This window comes from Tyto alba, unplaced genomic scaffold (genome assembly GCF_018691265.1).
Source record: "Tyto alba isolate M040663 unplaced genomic scaffold, T.alba_DEE_v4.0 Super-Scaffold_38, whole genome shotgun sequence".
Taxonomy (NCBI): Eukaryota; Metazoa; Chordata; class Aves; order Strigiformes; family Tytonidae; genus Tyto; species Tyto alba.
The window spans coordinates 19,496,052-19,515,030 of record NW_024881313.1 but is presented as its reverse complement, the minus strand read 5'-3'; the positions used below and the strand labels follow the sequence as shown (position 1 = coordinate 19,515,030).

Here is an 18,979-nt window from a genome sequence, read left to right as displayed (position 1 = left end):
TATAATACACAGAGATAATAAGGAAAGAGGTCTAAATAAAGATATGAAAACTTATCCTTGTTTTGTCTTTCCTATGTACATTAGGCAAGTGCAAGAATTACATTTCTTCTGTAAAAGTGTCTGTATATATATAATTTACATAATTCCATAAATTAAATAGTTTTTTATATATACAAATAAATCATTTTCTATATCCATTTATAAATATATATCTATTTATAAAATAGGTAGATACGTAAAAATTATTTAAGTCTCTCAAAAGTATTTTTAAAAATTCCTCTACTCCACTACCAAGTTGCACTGGCAAACTTACTCTATTTCATAAGTAGTAAAAATGACAGCAAGAAGAAATAGATTAGTTTCACTGAATGCGTGGGGCTTTAGATGATTACATCATTTATTTGGAACATTAAATTATTTCTCTTTTTATTTTATGAACAAAATCTGACATTTCTGCTTGTTTCTGAAAAAGAGAACTCCACCATTTCTGCAATTTAGAACTCCAAGCTACAGAAGAAAGATTACTACACAGGAAGTAGGGGGGCCAAAACAAAAAGGAAGTACACACTGTTCACTTACAGGGAATTTTGGTCAAATCACAGTCTGAAAAGACCTTTGCTCCATTTTGCCATATGCAATAACAAATAGCTACTAGATTTACGGATAAAAAACACTGATCATTAATACTTTGTTAAGGGTTTATTACCAAACCTACCTGTAGGAATAATGAATGATCCTAAATTAGCATTTCCTCGTTTACAAATATAGCCAAGTTTCTGATCGCATTCCCGATTCTCCCACTTAGCACCTTTGCCAGGATTTAATGCTGCACAGATTTTTCCAGGTTCTGGAGAAGGATGTCCTTAAAAAAAACACCAAACCAAAACAAAATCTCAACAACAATAACAAAGTGTAAGCACATCATGGTTACCCTCCCAATCACTCTCACATTCTAATCTGTTCCATACTTTAATTATAAGATACAGTAACATATAGACAATTGTGATTCTCCACAGTCCTTTAGACTGAACAGGATAGTTCATTCCCTTAAGAGAGATTTTTTCACAGCAATCACAAATTGAGATATTTATCCAGTTCACAATTTAACAGCCTCTTCACAGGTTCAAAGTCTCGACGGAATGTATAACAGTGCACCTATTTATTTTGTTTGGGTTTTTTCCCTTTCTAAATGAAGAATGTTTAAACTCCACAGCACAATTATTAGGCGAAAAGACTGTTCGGTAAGCTTGTCAAATTCTGTACTTAGTATAACAGTAAAGACATAAAAGTAATAAGTAATCATTTTGCTAATGCGAACTTCTTGTTCACTTTCTAAACAGTGTGACAATAGCAGGATATTTGGATATTTTCAGTTGAAGATTAGCACTAACAGAAACATCTAGAAGAAAAGTAAAACCTGTAGAACAGAACAAATTTCTGCAATAAATGAGATGAACTTTTCAAGATCTGGTCTAAAGTGATTAAACTTAACATGATTTTCTTTCATTACTGAACATGTGCCACTATACTACTTAACAAACAAGTTAACAAGTGTCAGTACTGCTCAGCAATAAACACAGGAAAATAATATTTTGGCTTTTAGTGTGCAAGATTGTTCACTGAAAATCTTCTTATAAAATTGTGATTTCATTACTGTAGATTACAGTTAGTTTTATATTTGCAGTCATGTTATATCTTATTCACATAGAATAAAAATATATGCTTACTTCAAAAATACAAATGTAAATTGTTTTAGTGCACAAAAAAATTTCAGCTGTTGGAAGTTAGCTCTCTGAAAAGCCCAACCATCATAATTTTAGCTTAAATGTTGATAATTTAGTTCCCATTTTTTTCTGTTATTTATTTAGGGCTAGTGAGATAAAAGAATATGAAGCTTCCACAAATTCTTTTAAAATATACTAATGGAAGAACAGCCAGTTCTTGAACATCCAGGATAATGGGAATGAGATAGAAGTAGGCTGACCACAGTAAAGTTATGAAGGACATAGCACAACTATAAAACATGCTATATGGACTTAAAAGTATTATCTTTGAATGAAATTAAGGAATATATGGAGTTAAAGATAAATGGGGCCCATTTTGGTTACAGCAAACCCCATCTAATTCTTTACAGGACAACTGAAAGGTTGCAGTTTTAACAACCGTGAACAGATCTCCTTGCTGCTTTGGCTCCACCTCACAATCAGTTTTCCAACACTCTTCATTACATGCAGTGCACTTGGATGACAGACCTATAAACACCTTCACAGCAACTTGCAGTTCAGACCATCTGTTTGCCTTGTGTGATCTCTCCATTGGAGGGCTATTTATAAAGTAGTTCAATTCACTCTTCAATACTTACTCAAGAAATCTGTCCACCTAAAGTGTGCTTTTGGCCTTACCAACACAAGGAAACCACTGAGTGATACAATGGAGCATGCATTTATAATTACTGCAGATTAAATACATGTGACATGCTCAGTAAAGATAGAGTATTTACACTGCATAACTTCAGGCATCTGCTTTAAAGTAATCTCCAAAGGCTTCTTGAATAGCCAGTGCAAGGGAACAAGGGTCCTGCAAAATGATGCTTTAACATAGGCACTCTGAATAGTAAACCAGAAAAGCACCTCTTCTTCACCATGTATACAGATGGCACAGAGACCAGCTTTTTAGTAACAGCACCAGAGTTCATCATTGCAACTACAGGTGTGAAGTAGTTGGGCGGGAGTAACTATGACTCTCTTAAGACGGGATCATAGTTACTGTTTGGGCTCAGCTGCAGAGGTCACGCCTCCCCGTGGTCCAGCTGGATACCCCTTTGGGTAACTGAAGTGGCCTCTACCCCAGTGTGATGAGATATGGTTACTTCCTCCCTATCAAGTGACTTCACCGACCACTTGATAGTATTAAATTGGTGATACAAAATTTCGGAGTCTAAATCAACTAACCAGAGCCTGGCCCATGGGCCTATGTTGGGCACAGTCCGACAGCTCGTAAGGGAGTGCTGTCTGGCTTAAATTTTACCCTTACTTGGAATTGGCAAAATGTGCCTAACAGCGCGGATTTCCTTCGTGTCTGTGGGCACACAAGCAAGTCCTTTGGACTTGCGTGACAATGTGGTCTCTCGTACCATCAGAAACCACAACAAATTGGTGGATGTTGGGATAAATTTTAGAAGATTGGAGTTTGTTAACTCGGGTGTGGGAAGATTGGAGAGTGGAGATCCATCCACCATGACTGAGAGTTTAGCCATGTTGCCGGAGGTGTATGAGGAACCTTCCTCTTCTGAACTGGAGGGCAAGGTCATCAGCCCCCTCCTTCAGAAGGGTGAGTCAGAAGGGGAGGGGGAGCTCTCACCCCCAGAGGCCATGGCTCAACTCTCCCCATTGCCATCATCACCTATCCTGGCTTCGGGGGGAGAACCCTCACCAGAAGGCACACCTGTGGTGAAGGTTCCGGACAAAAATACATCTTGTCCATGTTGTGGAACCAGGATAGGAAACAGAAATTGACATTAATAATTGGACTTGACAAAATTTTCACCAATTTGGACCCAGGTGGACGGGCCACCTATACTTAACTCGGAAAAGAAACGTATATAAATTATATGTGTTTGATAAATAAACTAGCCTAAAATGTTCAGTTTGATACATGTTACTGCCATGGGTAGGTTAATCCCAAGTGAAAATAAAAATCTAATCTTTCTGGAACTAACCAAAACAAATTGGTAAGGAAAGGAATTTAAAAAACAAACAAACAAACAAAACCCCATATATCTCATCTCACAGTGAAGACACCTATAGCAACAAATTCATTCTGTATTCATATAGAAATAAAGTATATTAAGAAAATATAAAAATGAAGTGTGAATAGATGACTTTTAAAACTTTCCTCTGGATTTTGAGGCTACCATTTGCATTGTGAATAATAAATTAAGTCCAGTGTGTATCCCTAACACAAGGGTTTATACACAGTCAAGTGTTTATAGCCACAGTCAAAATCTTTCAACATCAAAACAAGCTCAATAATTGCAGGAGAATAGAGTACCATGAAAGAAATATGTTACATGATGATCAAATTTTTGCCTTTTAAACTGAGTAGCAACATATTTAACCTTACCTGGAACCCAATTTAAGTATCGAAAAGGAGCACCACCAACCCATTGCCATCCACTGTTGAAATTCAAACTGTTAAGACCAAACCAGAGAGCAGAACTCAGTCTGCCAGTCAAACCTAGGTAACAGAGAAAGAGAGAAAAAAGAGAGATACTGGAAGTGCACAGCAAGAACAAACACCTCCTCAAAACCTGAGAGCTGAATTCTAACTAAACCATCTGCTTCACCTTTTTCCCAGTACAAATTTTAACAACTCTTACCTTTTAGTTAACGTGGCTGAACTAAATGTGCAAAACATGTCATGTTACATGGGTCACTTTCGTTTTAGAGTTTTTATATTTTTAGGTGTGGAGAATTTTATTACAATAAAAAACAAAAAGACGCTTCTGCATACTCTTTGTAAACCAATGACTATAAATATGAAACAAATATTTTTTCCAGAATTATAAAATATTATATTGATAAAGTTGCACAAAAGGTCACAAACCCAAAAATCATTTTTCTAAAATGAAACACTAATAGCTTCCTACTGTGTACTTCCTCTTCCAGCAAAATTAACAAAATATAAGTTTCAAATTCAAAAAATATTGTAAAGCAAAATAACTGTTCACGTTTATCAAATTATATTAAAATGTGATTATTCCAAACATTGTCTTTTTAACAGCAAGCACATCTTGTACATTTTTCAGACTCATCTAATTTCACTTCTTTAGCCAGTGATAAGTCAGGCTTCCAAAACCAGTTCCAATTTATTGCTCAAGTTCTGAAAAGCACCTAGAAATATCATGCTTACGTATTGTCCTGCTGAATTCTCTAGCATTATTTATAGCCATTATTAATCAAATGTCTATCTCTGCCTTTCATATAAGACTTGGAAGTCCAACGGGACAACTGCTGATTTTTTTTAATTAAATGTATTTTTGCACAGCTCACAGAAAATCATTGTTCAATATATATTATTTATTTATGCTTCTACCAGTGGCATCATACTAGTATGTAATTTTGTTCTATATATTTTAGTTGTCTCTGACACCATGATTATGGGCAGCACTTGAAGCATGACAAGGTTAAAAGGAGGGGTATTTAAGCAGTGGAAAGGACTGGAATATCAGAACAGTGCCTGATTTGGCACCAACATATTAATGTGTTGCAGTACTTCTATAAAACTTCTAAACAACTTGTGGTTAAGACAATCAAGAACTGAGCATGATGGGAAACCCTGGCACTGAGAAGGTAGCTGTAGAATGAAAAACTAATTTTCACATGCATTTGGCACCCACATCTACTAGTTTGCAATTAAAACACACTTACTAGTAACTCATTCCTATACGTTAGTGCCAGATTGCTCCCTTGAGCATTAATTTCAGCAATAATTTCATCATACTCAGTAAAAAATAAAGACCCATGTTTTGACTAAATCCTTAAATTGAAAACAAAAGTTTAGACAGAACAGACTGTTCATAGCATTAAAAATATGTTTATCATTCCTCTAAATTGAAGAAATATGGATTTGATGGATGGACTATTAGATGGATAAGGGATTGGCTAGATGTCTGCATTCAAAGAGTTACAGTCAATGGCTCAGTGTCCAAAAGGAAACCAATAGCAACTGGTGTCCCTCTAGGGTCTGTATTGGGAGTGATACTATTAAATATCATCATCAATGACATAGACAGTGGGATCAAGTGCGCCCTCAGAAAGTTTGCAGATGAGACCAAGATAAGTGATGCAGTTGATTCGCTGGAGGGAAGGGATGCCATCCAGAGGGTCTTTGACAGGCTTAAGAAGTGGCCCCATGTGAACCTTATGAAGTTCAACAAGGCCAAGTGCAAGGCTCTGCACATGGGTTGGGGTAATCCCCAATATCACTACAGATTGGGGAATGAAGGGATTGAGAGCAGCCCTGCAGAAAAGGACTTGGGGTACTGGTGGATGAAAAGCTGGACATGAGCCAGCAATGCGCGCTCGCAGCCTGGAAAGCAAATCCTGTCCTGGGCTGCATCAAAAGAAGCATGGCCAGCAGGTAGAGGGAGGGGATTCTGACCCTATACTCTGCTCTTGTGAGACCCCACCTGGAGTGCTGTGTTCAGTTCTCAGGTCCCCAGTACAAGAATGACATGGACCTGCTAAAGCAGGTCCAGAGGGCATGAAAATTCATCAGAGGGCTGGAACATCCCTCCTGTGAAGAAAGGCTGAGAGAGTTGGAGTTGTTCAGCCTGGAGAACAGAAGGCTCTGGGGAGATTTTTTCACAGCCTTTTAATGTATAAAGGGGGCTTATGAGAAAGATGGAGAAACTTCTCACCAGGGCCTGTAGTGACAGGACAAGGGGCAACAATTTTAAAATGAGAGACGGTAGATTTAGATCAGACATAATGAAGTAGTTTTTTATGATGAGGGCGGTGAGACACGGGAACAGGTTTCCCAGAGAAGTTGTGAATTCCCATCATTAGAAGTGTTCAAGGCCAGGTTGGATGGGGCTTCAAGCAACCTGGTCTAGTGCAAGATGTTCCTGCCCATGGCAGGGTGGGGTTGGGGTGGGGGGAGTGGACTAAGTGATTTTTAAATGTCCCTTCCAACCCGAAACATTCTCTGAGTCTCTGATTCTATGAACATACATAGCACAACATATAGCTTATGGCATAGGATAGTTTATCTTCCAAGTGATGCAACATACTCACAATATTTTCTGATCAAAAATGCTGACTAGTACACACAACAAGTAAAGCACAAAAAGGATAAAATCTTCGTATCTTTGGCTTACAAACTATTTTGTATTTTCCTGCATTCCAACATTCATTCTTTATTGCTTGCATTACTTAGTTGCTGTATTTTTTATGTTGTTGTAAGTTTCTGGCAATATTTAATCAGAATAAAAAAAATATAATTATCTGTCTGATTTTTCCAGCTGAATCATTCAAAATAACAATTTAAATCTATTAGTTAACAGATTTGAATAAAGACCAGTTTTCAAAATGGAACATGCTATATAACTGTCACTATTACAATAATGCACTTCTTTAAAAAACTGATGGATAATACTACCCTACCTGTCAGGTATGTTTGTTCATGCAACTCTGTGATGCTTAATAACTCTGCCTTCTGTTGTTGACAGCTTTTTCTTGCCTGGTGCCATTTCAGAGCTGCCTCGGAGTTTATCTGGTACTGGACATTTGTTAAAGGATCTGTATTCCACAACAAATCAACACTATTAACTGTGGGAAGAAAAAGAAATGCTGTAACTGATCATGAAGACGGAGCCAGATAAAACATGAAATAAATTGTGTAGCAAAAATGCACAAAACCTAAACACTGCTACTGACAACTGTTTTGAAAGGAGTCCTGAGGCTCTCTGATGTGTTAGTAATCCAGAGCAGAGCTAAACCACGACAGCTGTGTTGAACAGTACGCAGGTAATGAAGCAAGGTCACAATTTTCTCTAGTATAACAAAGCTGCTGTTTAAGGTAGAAGATGAGTGGCTAAGGTCATGCTAAAAGAGTTCATTTATCTCTGTGAAGAAAAAGACTATAAACTTTCAGACTCTTGATAGTTAAGGTGTCTATCAAGCTGACCACTGTTCTGAGATAAGAAACCCCAGGTTTTTCACTCATTTTGAGTACCATGTAAAGTGGCTATGGATTCTCTTACTGCTATAGAGGTAGTCAGACCGAAGCACTGAACACAAAACTTACATTATCAGCATCCATCTCACACTTCCCTGCAATTCCTGATTTGTCTTATGCATGCATCTGATATACTGTCATCCTTTCTTCTTTGTCATGTGACCTGACTGTGTGACTGTGACATCCCTGAATACCTGAACTTGGCACATTTAGGCAATGTCATACCAGTGAAAATGTCATCCAGCATGGCCCAACATTACAAGCAGCCTCACAAGGTACCACATTCCTTACACTGCTTCAGTCTCTCCTGGCTCGTCTCAATTGAATCCCCACAAGAAGCAACAGAAAACAGTGTGATCTTGAGCTTCCAAAAATGGAACCTACAGGAGGCCCCAACACTGAGCTAAATATCACACAAAGAGATTAAAGTTGCATGACAAAAAGCCAAATATAGCAGAGGTCACTATATGTCTGCTGACAATGGGAAAAAGACTTAAATTCCCGCAGCCTGTATCAGAGTTTCTCAAGTTGCAAGCTGTGAAAAAATTGAAAGAAAGAGGTCTTTTCCTTTACCGAATTTAGAGAGCTCAGAAAACTTAAGAGTGCAAATAAGAGGAAAACAATACAATAAACAAAACTCAAGACAAAGGATAATACATGTTAAATGTCATCAGGTCAGTAACCAGTTCCACTATTTCCTGTATTAAATCTGATAGTCTATAGATAATATGAAGTGCTTCTTTTCAAATTGTCCATGCTTTTTAAAAAAAATCAAATAAAACCTACTGTAATAATGATATTTGACTAAAAATGGGAAGTTTCATCCTATTGTCATTATCCACAAACCAACTTCTGTTCAAAATGTTTTCTCAGAAGGTAAAATTTATTCACTATGCTATGTTCTACAAGACCATAAATTCCCGTGCGCAAGCACAAGCCTGGGATAAAATGGAGATTGCAAAAATAGCTAAATCTATAATTCAGTAAATAAAACTGGCTCTGCCTTGATAGAAGGGGTTTTCTAAATCTCATACAATTATTACAGAGGAAGAGGTAAACAAATCTCAGGCATTCATCCAACTTTCCACCTCATTCCCCCAGTCTCCTAATTTATAGCTGACTTGCCTATGCACATGCTCCCCTGTAGAACTTTGGTCTTTCATAAAAATAAAGTTAATTTCTGAACCTTGGAAATATTTGTTTTTAAGATATTTGAGTTCTATGAGGTCACATACCTTCACAGAGCAGGATTTTGGAGAATCTATATGCTATTGTTTAAAGCTTAGTATCCCCAGAGAAACCAGAAGATTAATCACTTTTCTGGAATGATATATTTAAGCGTCTAAACTAAATTAAACTACACCTGTCCTTAGTACATAACTGGAAAAAACAAAGGGGAAAAAAAAAAAAACCTGAACTTTATCCCTACATAGATGAATTCAGCATGCATTTTTTGTATAAACTAAAATCAGTGAGAACTAGGTATTTCCCCTACAATTACTATCAAAATTCCAGAAGTACATTATAGTAAGTTGGAAGACTTCACTCGTGTCTTTGAAAGTTCTCAGTCTTCTGAGCAAAGCAAAGCAAAGCAGACCAAAAAGGTATTGAATTTTGGGTACAGCCCTTGACAGACAAGTTCAATAATTTTTAAAATGTCAACATTATTAACGTATCAAAATGCAGTATTTCTCTTGAATTAGGAAATGGAAGAATATTGAGAGATTTTAATTTCAAAATTGCAAGCTGAAATCTGGCCTTCAACTAGCAGTAACAATAAAGTGTTCTTGTTTGTTTAGTTATCCAACCAAAGTAAGTTGGAGTCTCAGTCCAATATCCATAGAAACTACATTACTAGAACCATGGCAAACAAAAACTGAATATAAATCCTGTTAGACAGTCTCTAAAATAACTGCCAACACTTCATCTCTGAGCATACAGTAGACAAGGAATCTCATAATAAAGACATTACAGTTTATGTGAATTTATAGTATAGTATATAGAGATGTAATGCTGCCAATGGTAAAGAACTCTAACTTATTCTGAACTTCCTTCACATGCTTATCTTCACTTAGATATATTTTCCTAAAGTGCTCCTCTCTTTCTTTATCCTAGATAAATTTGGGAGGTCCAAAGTCAGGTTTTGAGTTCCAGATAAATCAGAAGAAACAACATGTAAGTTAGTTGACCAATTCACCTGGCATTTTGAACCAGCCAAAACCACAGTGAAAATCCCTTCAAAACATCTTGAACCATGAGCATGACGAAAAAGCCTGTCATAAAAAATAAATTCAGCATTTGTGAATAAATACAAGGATGCAGATTTGCCCAATAATTAACATACCAGGATAAGACTATTTAAAAATTTCCTCATTCTCTGCACTTTTTGTTTCCTTCCTAGTCAGCTGCAAGTTTTATGCATCACTTCTAAGGCTTTCTAAATTCTTCACAGAAATTCTCGTTCTTTTATCTGTCAAGAAAGGGGCCTCAGTGGACTTTTGCCCACTCGAATACAGCTACAAGCACACCTCATGACTCACTCTCCTGATGGTCTTAACACTGTGCAACCTATTTCCTTCCCCAACACCTACTTTTATATTGCAGTGCAACATACAGTTCAAAAAGACACGGTGTAACCTGTAAAGAACAAGTATTTCCTAGGCTACTAAAAATTGTCTGATGTCGCAACACTTCTCAGTTTCTTCCTGTGGGATTTAAGTTTCTACTGTCACTGTATCAGCATCTCTTGGTAAAGCACCAAATAAAAGGTCATACGGTTATGCTATCTTCACTGATCAAATTTCAACACCTCTATTGAGCATAACAACTGTTATAATTATAGTATTATGCCCTCCTCCTTTCAGAGAACATTTGAGCCCATTTTGTTCACAATGAAAAAAAGTGACTAATTCAATCATAATAATGTCACCGTATGTCCAGGCCCCAATATGAACAGCTGTAATAGTTTACTTCACGTATTTTCATATCATCATCTTTGCTCTCCCAGACAGTTTAAGAAACAACAATCACTTTGATCTTATTAAATAAAATTTAACATATGAAGACTTAAACACTCTATGTTTAAAGGTGCTGTTGAAGTCTATTAACATATCACTCTCTCATGCAGTGCATTCCTCTTTCATAGGGCTGACTAAAACTTCTGCTACCACAACCTGTCTCTCATTAAAATATATGACCCAAACTTGAATGGTTTATAGCCAGTTACTGAAGAATCAGGAAGGAAACATGCAGGCAATCAGCATAAAGCAGTTTTTTCCAAAAACAATCATGGCCATCTGAATGAATTTCCTTGAATTATGCCAAAGAATTAAACAAAGTGTTAATGATGCCTTCTATTTGTTATACTCAAAGAACACTAAACAGGTAGCATTCTTAAGTTGATCTTGCATGTGCTGTATTAATGAGATTGATATTCTCAACATGTTTTTAATATCTTGAAAATAATACTAGCATAGAATAAAAAAACAAAACAAAACAAAACAAAACAAACATCCCTGAAATTTTTATTTGTCTGAAATAATGAATGGAACTTTCACGGAAATCAGGCAAGGACACTAAAACTTCATCATCAAACAGTTAAGATAAACTCAAATTGTTTTCTTCACATCAAAGGAAAGACATGTTTTTCTCCTTAGCTCTGACTGCGGTCAGCTGGAGGTTTACAGCAAAACACAATAAAGAAGAAGGGAGGGAGAAGTGCTACCTCCCTCAGCATGACAGGAAAAGAAACAGCTTGCAAACAAAATGGTTAGTATATATTTTACAGAAGTTCAGAGAAACTTTTTTCAAATTTAAAAGAATTAAAATACATACAACCATATTACTCTAGTTTAATTAAAGTAATATTAAAATTTCTGAAGAAAGTTCTGTATATTCGTAACACTACAGTTGAAACTCTAACTATATTCAAACCAGGGAATTTAGAATATAAATATTTCTCACTGATTTTAAATATAGAACTACAACTTAGCACACAGATTTGGGAAATACTGGGATTTAGTAAAAAGTTCATGTAAGCCCCATCATGTTTAAAAGGCAACTCATTCTACAAAGTAGTCCTAATTTTCAATTAAGATATATTCTAACTTCCAATTCTCCTGCACAAATTTCTACACAGCCTTTTGCATATACTAATATAACATCATTACATCCAATTAACTTTCTATTTACATAAATGATGTAATTACAGATTCCAGCATATGATTAACACACTTCCACTAGGATGAAGTTGGTCAACTTTTTTTTAATGCTGAACCCTATGTTTGTATATTTAAGTAGTTCTGAAAAGGAGAGCATGCTGAAAGGAGACAGAAAAATGCACTAATTCAAACTGTATTTTGTACAGTATTTGTACAAAATACAAAATTTGTGCAGTAAAGCACGTGATAAGGACACCAATATTTCCAGGCAGCTGAATAACAGCACAGCAGAATCATGAACATACAAAACTTACATTTCAGTGGGCAAAATCCATATATCTTGTCAACATCAAAGTCTGAAGTGGTTCCACACCAGAACCAACCATCTGATCTGCCAGCATCTGTGCAGTCAGCATACCATTTATCACCAAACTTAAAAGGGAATACACAAGGTGCTCCATTGGCATTTCCTTTCACTGTGTAGGTATCTAAGGAGACACAACAGTTTAAAAATACATAAGCAGTAATAAGTATGAGATAAATATAATTTCAGCTTTATCATAATATTATAGCAAGTTATAGCAAGCAGTTTGCTAGCTTGGTATACAAACTGTACTAAAAATGTGATAAAATTTTACTCTCTGGATCTAAGCTGATACCCATGTCCAAGATGAAACAAATTCTTATTGCTTAAGGAGACCACTGACTGGAACTGACTGAGCCAAGACAAGTACATTCCCATGCTAAATTCTACATGCATAACAATCAAAAGTATAAAATCCACACAGTTAAGCAATTTTTTTTAAGCACAACAGAAGAAGCTACTGATTATTCTGTCAATAACCCACTCAATTGCTGACCAGTTTAGACAGGGAAGAGCATGTCCATATAAACTTGAAATATATATACCACAGCATCACTCCAATATACTATGCCCAAATAAAAGTTCCATTGGCATTTAAAGATAATTTTTGTGTCACCAAAAACCTGACTTAGTGAAACTTATCAAAGTAATTGAAGCAGTTTTCTGTGTGGGCACATATAATGTACTTGCATTGATGGGAGGACATACAGGGGAACACTACTTGATAGGGACTGCTAGAGAGGTGACATACCAAGTTCACTGTCTCACAGAGCTGGTAGAAAACAAAGGAGAAAGGAATGGAAGGCCATGAATCCAGCTCGCCTCTGCCTCCTTTGACATAATTTACTTAGCTAGGCTTCTTTTATTCTGGCTTTAGACCAAGGACTAGTACTGGTATCAGCCATTGTGTAAACCACAGAAAATGCATCCATACCTCCCTCTGTGACCATTTCTGTTTATCAAAGAATACTAAATGGGAAGCCAAATGTATTCACAGATACTTATCATAAATACATGTATATATTTATGTACGTATGTATCATACATAACTTTTTCAAATTTACCTATTTAAAATATCTTATTTCTTTGTCTAACACTTCAGTGCCATTTCTGAGACACACTTCAAATACCTATATCTTCAATATACTGGAGCTGAAGATATCAAGAGTTAACTAAATCCTTACAATTATCAAGATTTTCTCCCCAACAAAAAAACAAACAAAAAAACAAACAAACAACAACAACAACAAAACATAATCAACAGACTATACACTTACACCACATCTTTCTGTACACATGTAAATAGTAAAAGCTATCATTAACTGTTGTGTAATATTTATACACATGTTCCGAATAACCATAGACATTTTCTTCCCCTCTCCAAATGAATCAACATCACGCATGGTGAATTATATATCAGAACTTTGACAACTTTGACAAAAAAGCAAAATGAACCCCTCAATAAACATAAAACACATGCTCAAGTATTGCTGATTTCACCAGAAATCACACTCACTGATCATTAACAAGATGAAGGAAATTCTCCTATGCTTCTAAATATTTTAATGATAAACATAGAAATTAGATTGAAATACAGAAATTAATTTACAGAACTTTACCTTCATAGCCTCGAGAACACAGATCGTCTGTGGTTCCGTAGACTTTCCACCTACTCCAAAAACCAGATCCCTTGTACAGCATAATATTCCTTTCCTGTCTGTTTCCATAGTTGAAAAACAAATCTTCCCCTTGGATTGCAAAGAGAGTTTCATTTCTGCATTCCCATCGCTGAAGTTCACTAGCCTTGTCACAAGGATACAGAGTGATCGGAACCCAGTCTTTCTTCGAAGGCACTCCCAAGCACAATTTGAATGCTACGCTCATAAGCTGGTGATCTGAGACCCACCTGAATTTTTGTGACTCATTTTCTTGAACGCAAGGAGCAGCAGTCACTGAATTAGAACTTTGGGCCAGTACACAGCGCTTGTGATCTTCATTATATATTAAGAAGACGCTAGTGTCTGTAAGACAAAAAACACTGGAATCATTTGGTTTGAAGTAATCTTACCTGCTATCTAAATGAAACATGCATCTGGGCACTACTCTTGGGGTTAAAATCTCATCATCTGTTCAGCAAAAGAAGGTGTGATATTCCTATAGCCTACATCTGTTAAGATGACTGTAGAATGCAACTAGTTCAGATGTTTTGTTTCAACTATTTTGCATCAGTGAAAGACTCTACACTCAAAAGTGGGAGGCAGCAGAGATGCAGATCTAGTGTCTCCTGCAGCTTTAAGGCATGGGTTAAACTGAAGAGAAAAAAATACACTCATGGTATTATTCCAAGTTGCACCCATAGAAGTTACCGAAACAAGGAGGCACACACACCATACACTGCAAATCCTGACACCAAGCACTCCAGCAACACTGGCGCCTTGATCCTGGCTCCCAGGATCAGGGAGACGGAAACAGCCACTAAGTTCTTCAGGCTCCGTCTCCCCACAGTGGGGAGTTCTGTTCCCATAAACTCTGCTCAAATCCTTAAAGTCTTAACTGAGGAGAAGGATATTTTTAAAGCTTTATACACAAGCTACTTGTAGGGCTAGAAAAGCATATTCATTTTTCACTCAAGTGTAGTCATCAGTAATTTCTTTCTCCTTTCTTACCTTTCTCCATCATGAATTAAATACTGACGACAGTGGGATTTGCCATCATCAGGTACACCTCTTAATGACTTATGAAGATCCACAAGGCTCTTCATAGCTCCCAAAGTTATTTCTCCCTCGTGGCAAATAGTGATTCACAGCATGCATTTTCATGTATTCAAGCTTTATTTCAAAATTGTAATCACTAGAAAAGTTTTTAGCATCTCTTATGCTTGAATGTACTATAGAGAGCAACATTTCTGAGCTGGTCTTGCCCATAGACTGAGATTTTCTCCTGTCTGATACCCCTGAGATACATTTTAGCACAGTAACTTAACAGTTCTTGCTGATATTGGATTGCATAATGCAACAGGATGCTCAAGGTCTTAAAACTATATTTTAACTGGACTACAAACTAGGAAAGATAAATACTAATTTATGTGACTCTGGGGATTGAAGCTAATTAAAACATTATTTATTTTAGTGTATGATTACCAAATTAAACAAATTCTACAGTGAAGAAATATTTAAGGGTAAAACAGGTTAATCACAGAAAATTTTCCCTTTTCTGCTGAGGGCCCAACATGGAAATGATCGTACTTTTTTGCAGAAGAACAACCTGGGAACTAATAACCTCTATCTCAGAGAAAGAGCTGACCTAGACTTATCTCATCCATGGTTCAGTTTCCTTCTCCTGTCCTTTGACTTCCAACTCACTGGGAAGTAGCATAAAACTGACGAGCACTGGAGACAGAAATTGTTGCCTTTTGCCAATCTGTTTTACTCATAGACAATACAAGGAAACGTATAATTATCACTGATGGCGATAACTTTATTTATTCTGCTTCTCTACTAGCATTTAGCACAATGTTATTGTAAACCAATACATGCAAGGCTTGCAACTCTCCTTTTCCTGAAATCTTATTTAAAATTCCTGGGTTAATGAGACGTCAGACATTTTCATATGTGTGGAAAACACTGCCTGATCTTTCAAACTGCTAAAATTGTATCTGTGGTCTACAGTAACATTCTTTATTTTATGTGGCTTATGGTGTTAAAAAGAGGATGCTATGTACGTGAAAAAGGCACCCCAAAATCAAAAGCCTGGATTGCTGCACCTAAGCCTGAGAGGGTGTGGACTATTGGCTTCAGAAACAAGGTTAGAAAGCTGAACAAAGACATCTGGCCAGTGGGAAGAAAATTAAAAAAAAAAATTAAAATTAAAAAAATATTTTAAAAATAAATAAATAAATGGGGGGGAAAAAAAAAAAAAAAAAAACAAGAAAAGAAAAAGACAAATCTTTGGCCTTCTGTTATTCGGACTGCACCTTTACAAAGTGCATTAGCAGTGTGTAAATGCAACACAGCTGCTTATACAAGGACCCCAATACACGCAGGGCTCTGACAGGGAATGATACATAGGTAAGCAGCTACAGGGCCAACACAGCCAAGTAGGCATTGAAAATAAGTTGGCATCAAAACAGGAGGACAGAACAGGAGGTGGCAGGATGCAGGAGCAACTGTGGCTGAGACTGTAGTTGCAGGATTTCCTTCCCCTCAGTGACACTCCTGTCTCATCCATGACCATACAGCAGATGTGTAGCATGGTCCTGCATTGCTCTAGTTCACAGCTTTATTTCTGTGTTTGTTCTGTCTGCTTGGACACTAAAGGGGATTCCCATACAAAACTTTCCATCTGAGCTAATAAATAGTCTTGAATAATATGAAACAAGCCAGATATTTGTGCGACACTTTCTATGCCCTGCCAGCACTTCTCTTAAACACTTGATACCACTCCTGTCAACATGATGAATTGTATATGTAAAATGGGACAAGCAGAATTACTCATATAACCATTACCTGTGTTTCACTGTTTTGTAGCAACATTTGTTATAGAGCTCCCATAACAGGGTGCCATTCTTCACTATAAATGAGCTGTAGGTGGTACACTTAAAGGTCCACCACAGCATGATCATGAGTACCACAGTTCTGGTACTTTGAATTACAGCAGTTTCTAACAGAGTAATCCATATTTTTAAACTTACTCCTGCAAGGAGGTTCTTTAAAATGCATAGGAACATGCCAGGCATAAGAACCAACTTACCTCACCATTATAACCTATTCAGGGAGCTCTAGCATCTTGTGCCTCAAATGTCCCAAGTAGATCCTAACAGAATTTTTCACACAGGCTTTCATTTTTCTTCACCCACCACACTGTGACTATCTGCCTACCTCTGGTCCCACCTTATAGCTGAAGAATTGTACCAAGTACTATAAAATCTCACTGGTCAGTTAGCTTTTTCACAGTAGAGATTTCCGCTATGCTAAGGTAGCTTCATACTCTGAAGCACCTGCAAACTATCACAGATTATGCAATGGTAAATCAAGAAGTAATCTGTGAAGCAAGTGAAGTGCTACCAGCGTTTAAACACTAATGGAGAGCACCAGAAGAGCATGCCAAAAGCTAGAAGCAAGAGAGGGGCAGCAATGAGGCAGCAAGCAGGTAGGATGACTGTCTTCCCCATGCAGACTCTCGCTTACCAGATGGCCTACAATGATTGCTGCTAATTACACAAAGCAAGAAAGGTTACAAGACAGTGTTGTGAAGATTTGCTTCAGTAGACCTCAAACAGAAGAGTGGAGGACGCTGAGAGGCTTTCAGGAAGGGGAGATGCTAAACTTTCACTGAAAAATAGCTGCACGCTGGAGATCACCGTAATTCGCACAGTAAGCAGGTGCAAGCTCCAGGTTTCACCAAGAAACAGCTTTCAGCTGTTTTCACAGCTCTAATCCGTGCCAGTACCTCAGCTACTTAACATCCCCCCATGAAAGCTATCTGTCAAAAGCAGATCCCCAGGCTCATCAAAGCCCAGAGAACTGGAGGAAAGGCAGAGCCCCAACACCAGGCTCTTTTGCAAACCTCAGTGGTGAGGAGGTATTGGAAGAAAAACTGGATGATGGCGTTAAATTGACCAGGGACTGAGCCCCCAGAGCAGTGGGGGAAACTGAGGCACTGCTGGTGACAGCCCTGATTGGCACCCACATTGCCACCTCATCAGGCGGCCTCGCCCACCGGGCACCTCAGGGTGCAGGCGAGGAGCGGGAGGCAGCTGGGACGGGCGGCTGAAGGCGGGCCCGAGGGGAGGCCCCCGAGGCAGCACCGAGGGGGTTAAAACGCCCGCGGGCTTTTCCCTGCACAGCCGTTCCCCCCGCCCTCAAGCCCCGGGTCAGGCTGGGCTCGGTGCTCGCCGCGACCCTGCTCTTTCCTCGGCACGCCTTATCCCGCACAGCCCCCGCGGGCACTTACCCAGCAGCGGAAAAACCCGCGGGGGGAACACGAGGAGAAGCAGGAGCAGGGCGGGAGGCATGGCCGCGGCTGCGCCCGTGGCACCCCGGCGCTGCGCGGGGAGAGGGGGCTTCCCGCCGGGCAGGTCCTCCGCGCTACTTCGCAGGCTGGTGGATCAGGGAAAAAGCTCTGGGCTCGAAGTGATAAGGAAATATCCTGTCACATGGGGCGTTTTGAAATAACAGGAATTCGCTGTTCAAACTTTGCTTTCCTAAGCTTTTTTTCTCCCAGCGGAGGGAAGAGCCTACTTCCAGGCACATGCAGGTGATAAAGTGGTGATAGCTGAGAGGAGGGCTGTCGTTTTTTTGTTGTCGCTGTGGTGATTTATATATTTATTTTTTTATCCCCTTTGCCACCCTGTCAGTGTTACATGTGGGTCAGTGGCTTGCTTTCCAACAAAATTAGCCAAACGCGCGCCGAGGGAGCAGGACACCCCCACACACACCCCCCCACCCCTTTCTTTCTGGGGTGAACCCAAGTCTCGAACAAAACGCCCGCTCGAACGACCGGGTTTCTGCCGGGAGCGAGGACTGCAGAAGTAGCAGGGACCTAGTTTTGAGACAACGGCATTTGGGTTCCCCCCACACACACACCTCGTCCCCCATCACTTCTCCCCCACGCGCGAGCAGGTTGCTCCAACGACCGCCGGGGCCAGAAACCCGGGGCCGGGGCACGGCGGGGCGGGAGGCGCAGCCTGTGCTCGAGTGTGGGAAGGAAGAGCCGA

At 38.5% G+C, this 18,979-nt stretch overlaps 1 protein-coding gene across 1 annotated transcript in view; it reads right to left on the bottom strand.

Moving 5' to 3' along the window:
* Window positions 1-18,281, bottom strand: part of LOC104357856 (macrophage mannose receptor 1) — a 66,173-nt gene extending 47,892 nt beyond the window's left edge. Inside the window, exons 1-6 of the mRNA XM_032991375.2 lie at window positions 18,217-18,281; window positions 13,884-14,285; window positions 12,215-12,388; window positions 7,167-7,331; window positions 4,123-4,236; window positions 716-862 (exon numbers count right to left, since the gene is read on the bottom strand). Of these exons, the coding sequence (XP_032847266.2) occupies window positions 716-862; window positions 4,123-4,236; window positions 7,167-7,331; window positions 12,215-12,388; window positions 13,884-14,285; window positions 18,217-18,277 (1,063 nt within the window). The 5' untranslated portion in view covers window positions 18,278-18,281. The remainder of the gene's footprint in view (window positions 1-715; window positions 863-4,122; window positions 4,237-7,166; window positions 7,332-12,214; window positions 12,389-13,883; window positions 14,286-18,216) is intronic.
* Between the last annotated feature and the right edge of the window lie 698 nt (window positions 18,282-18,979).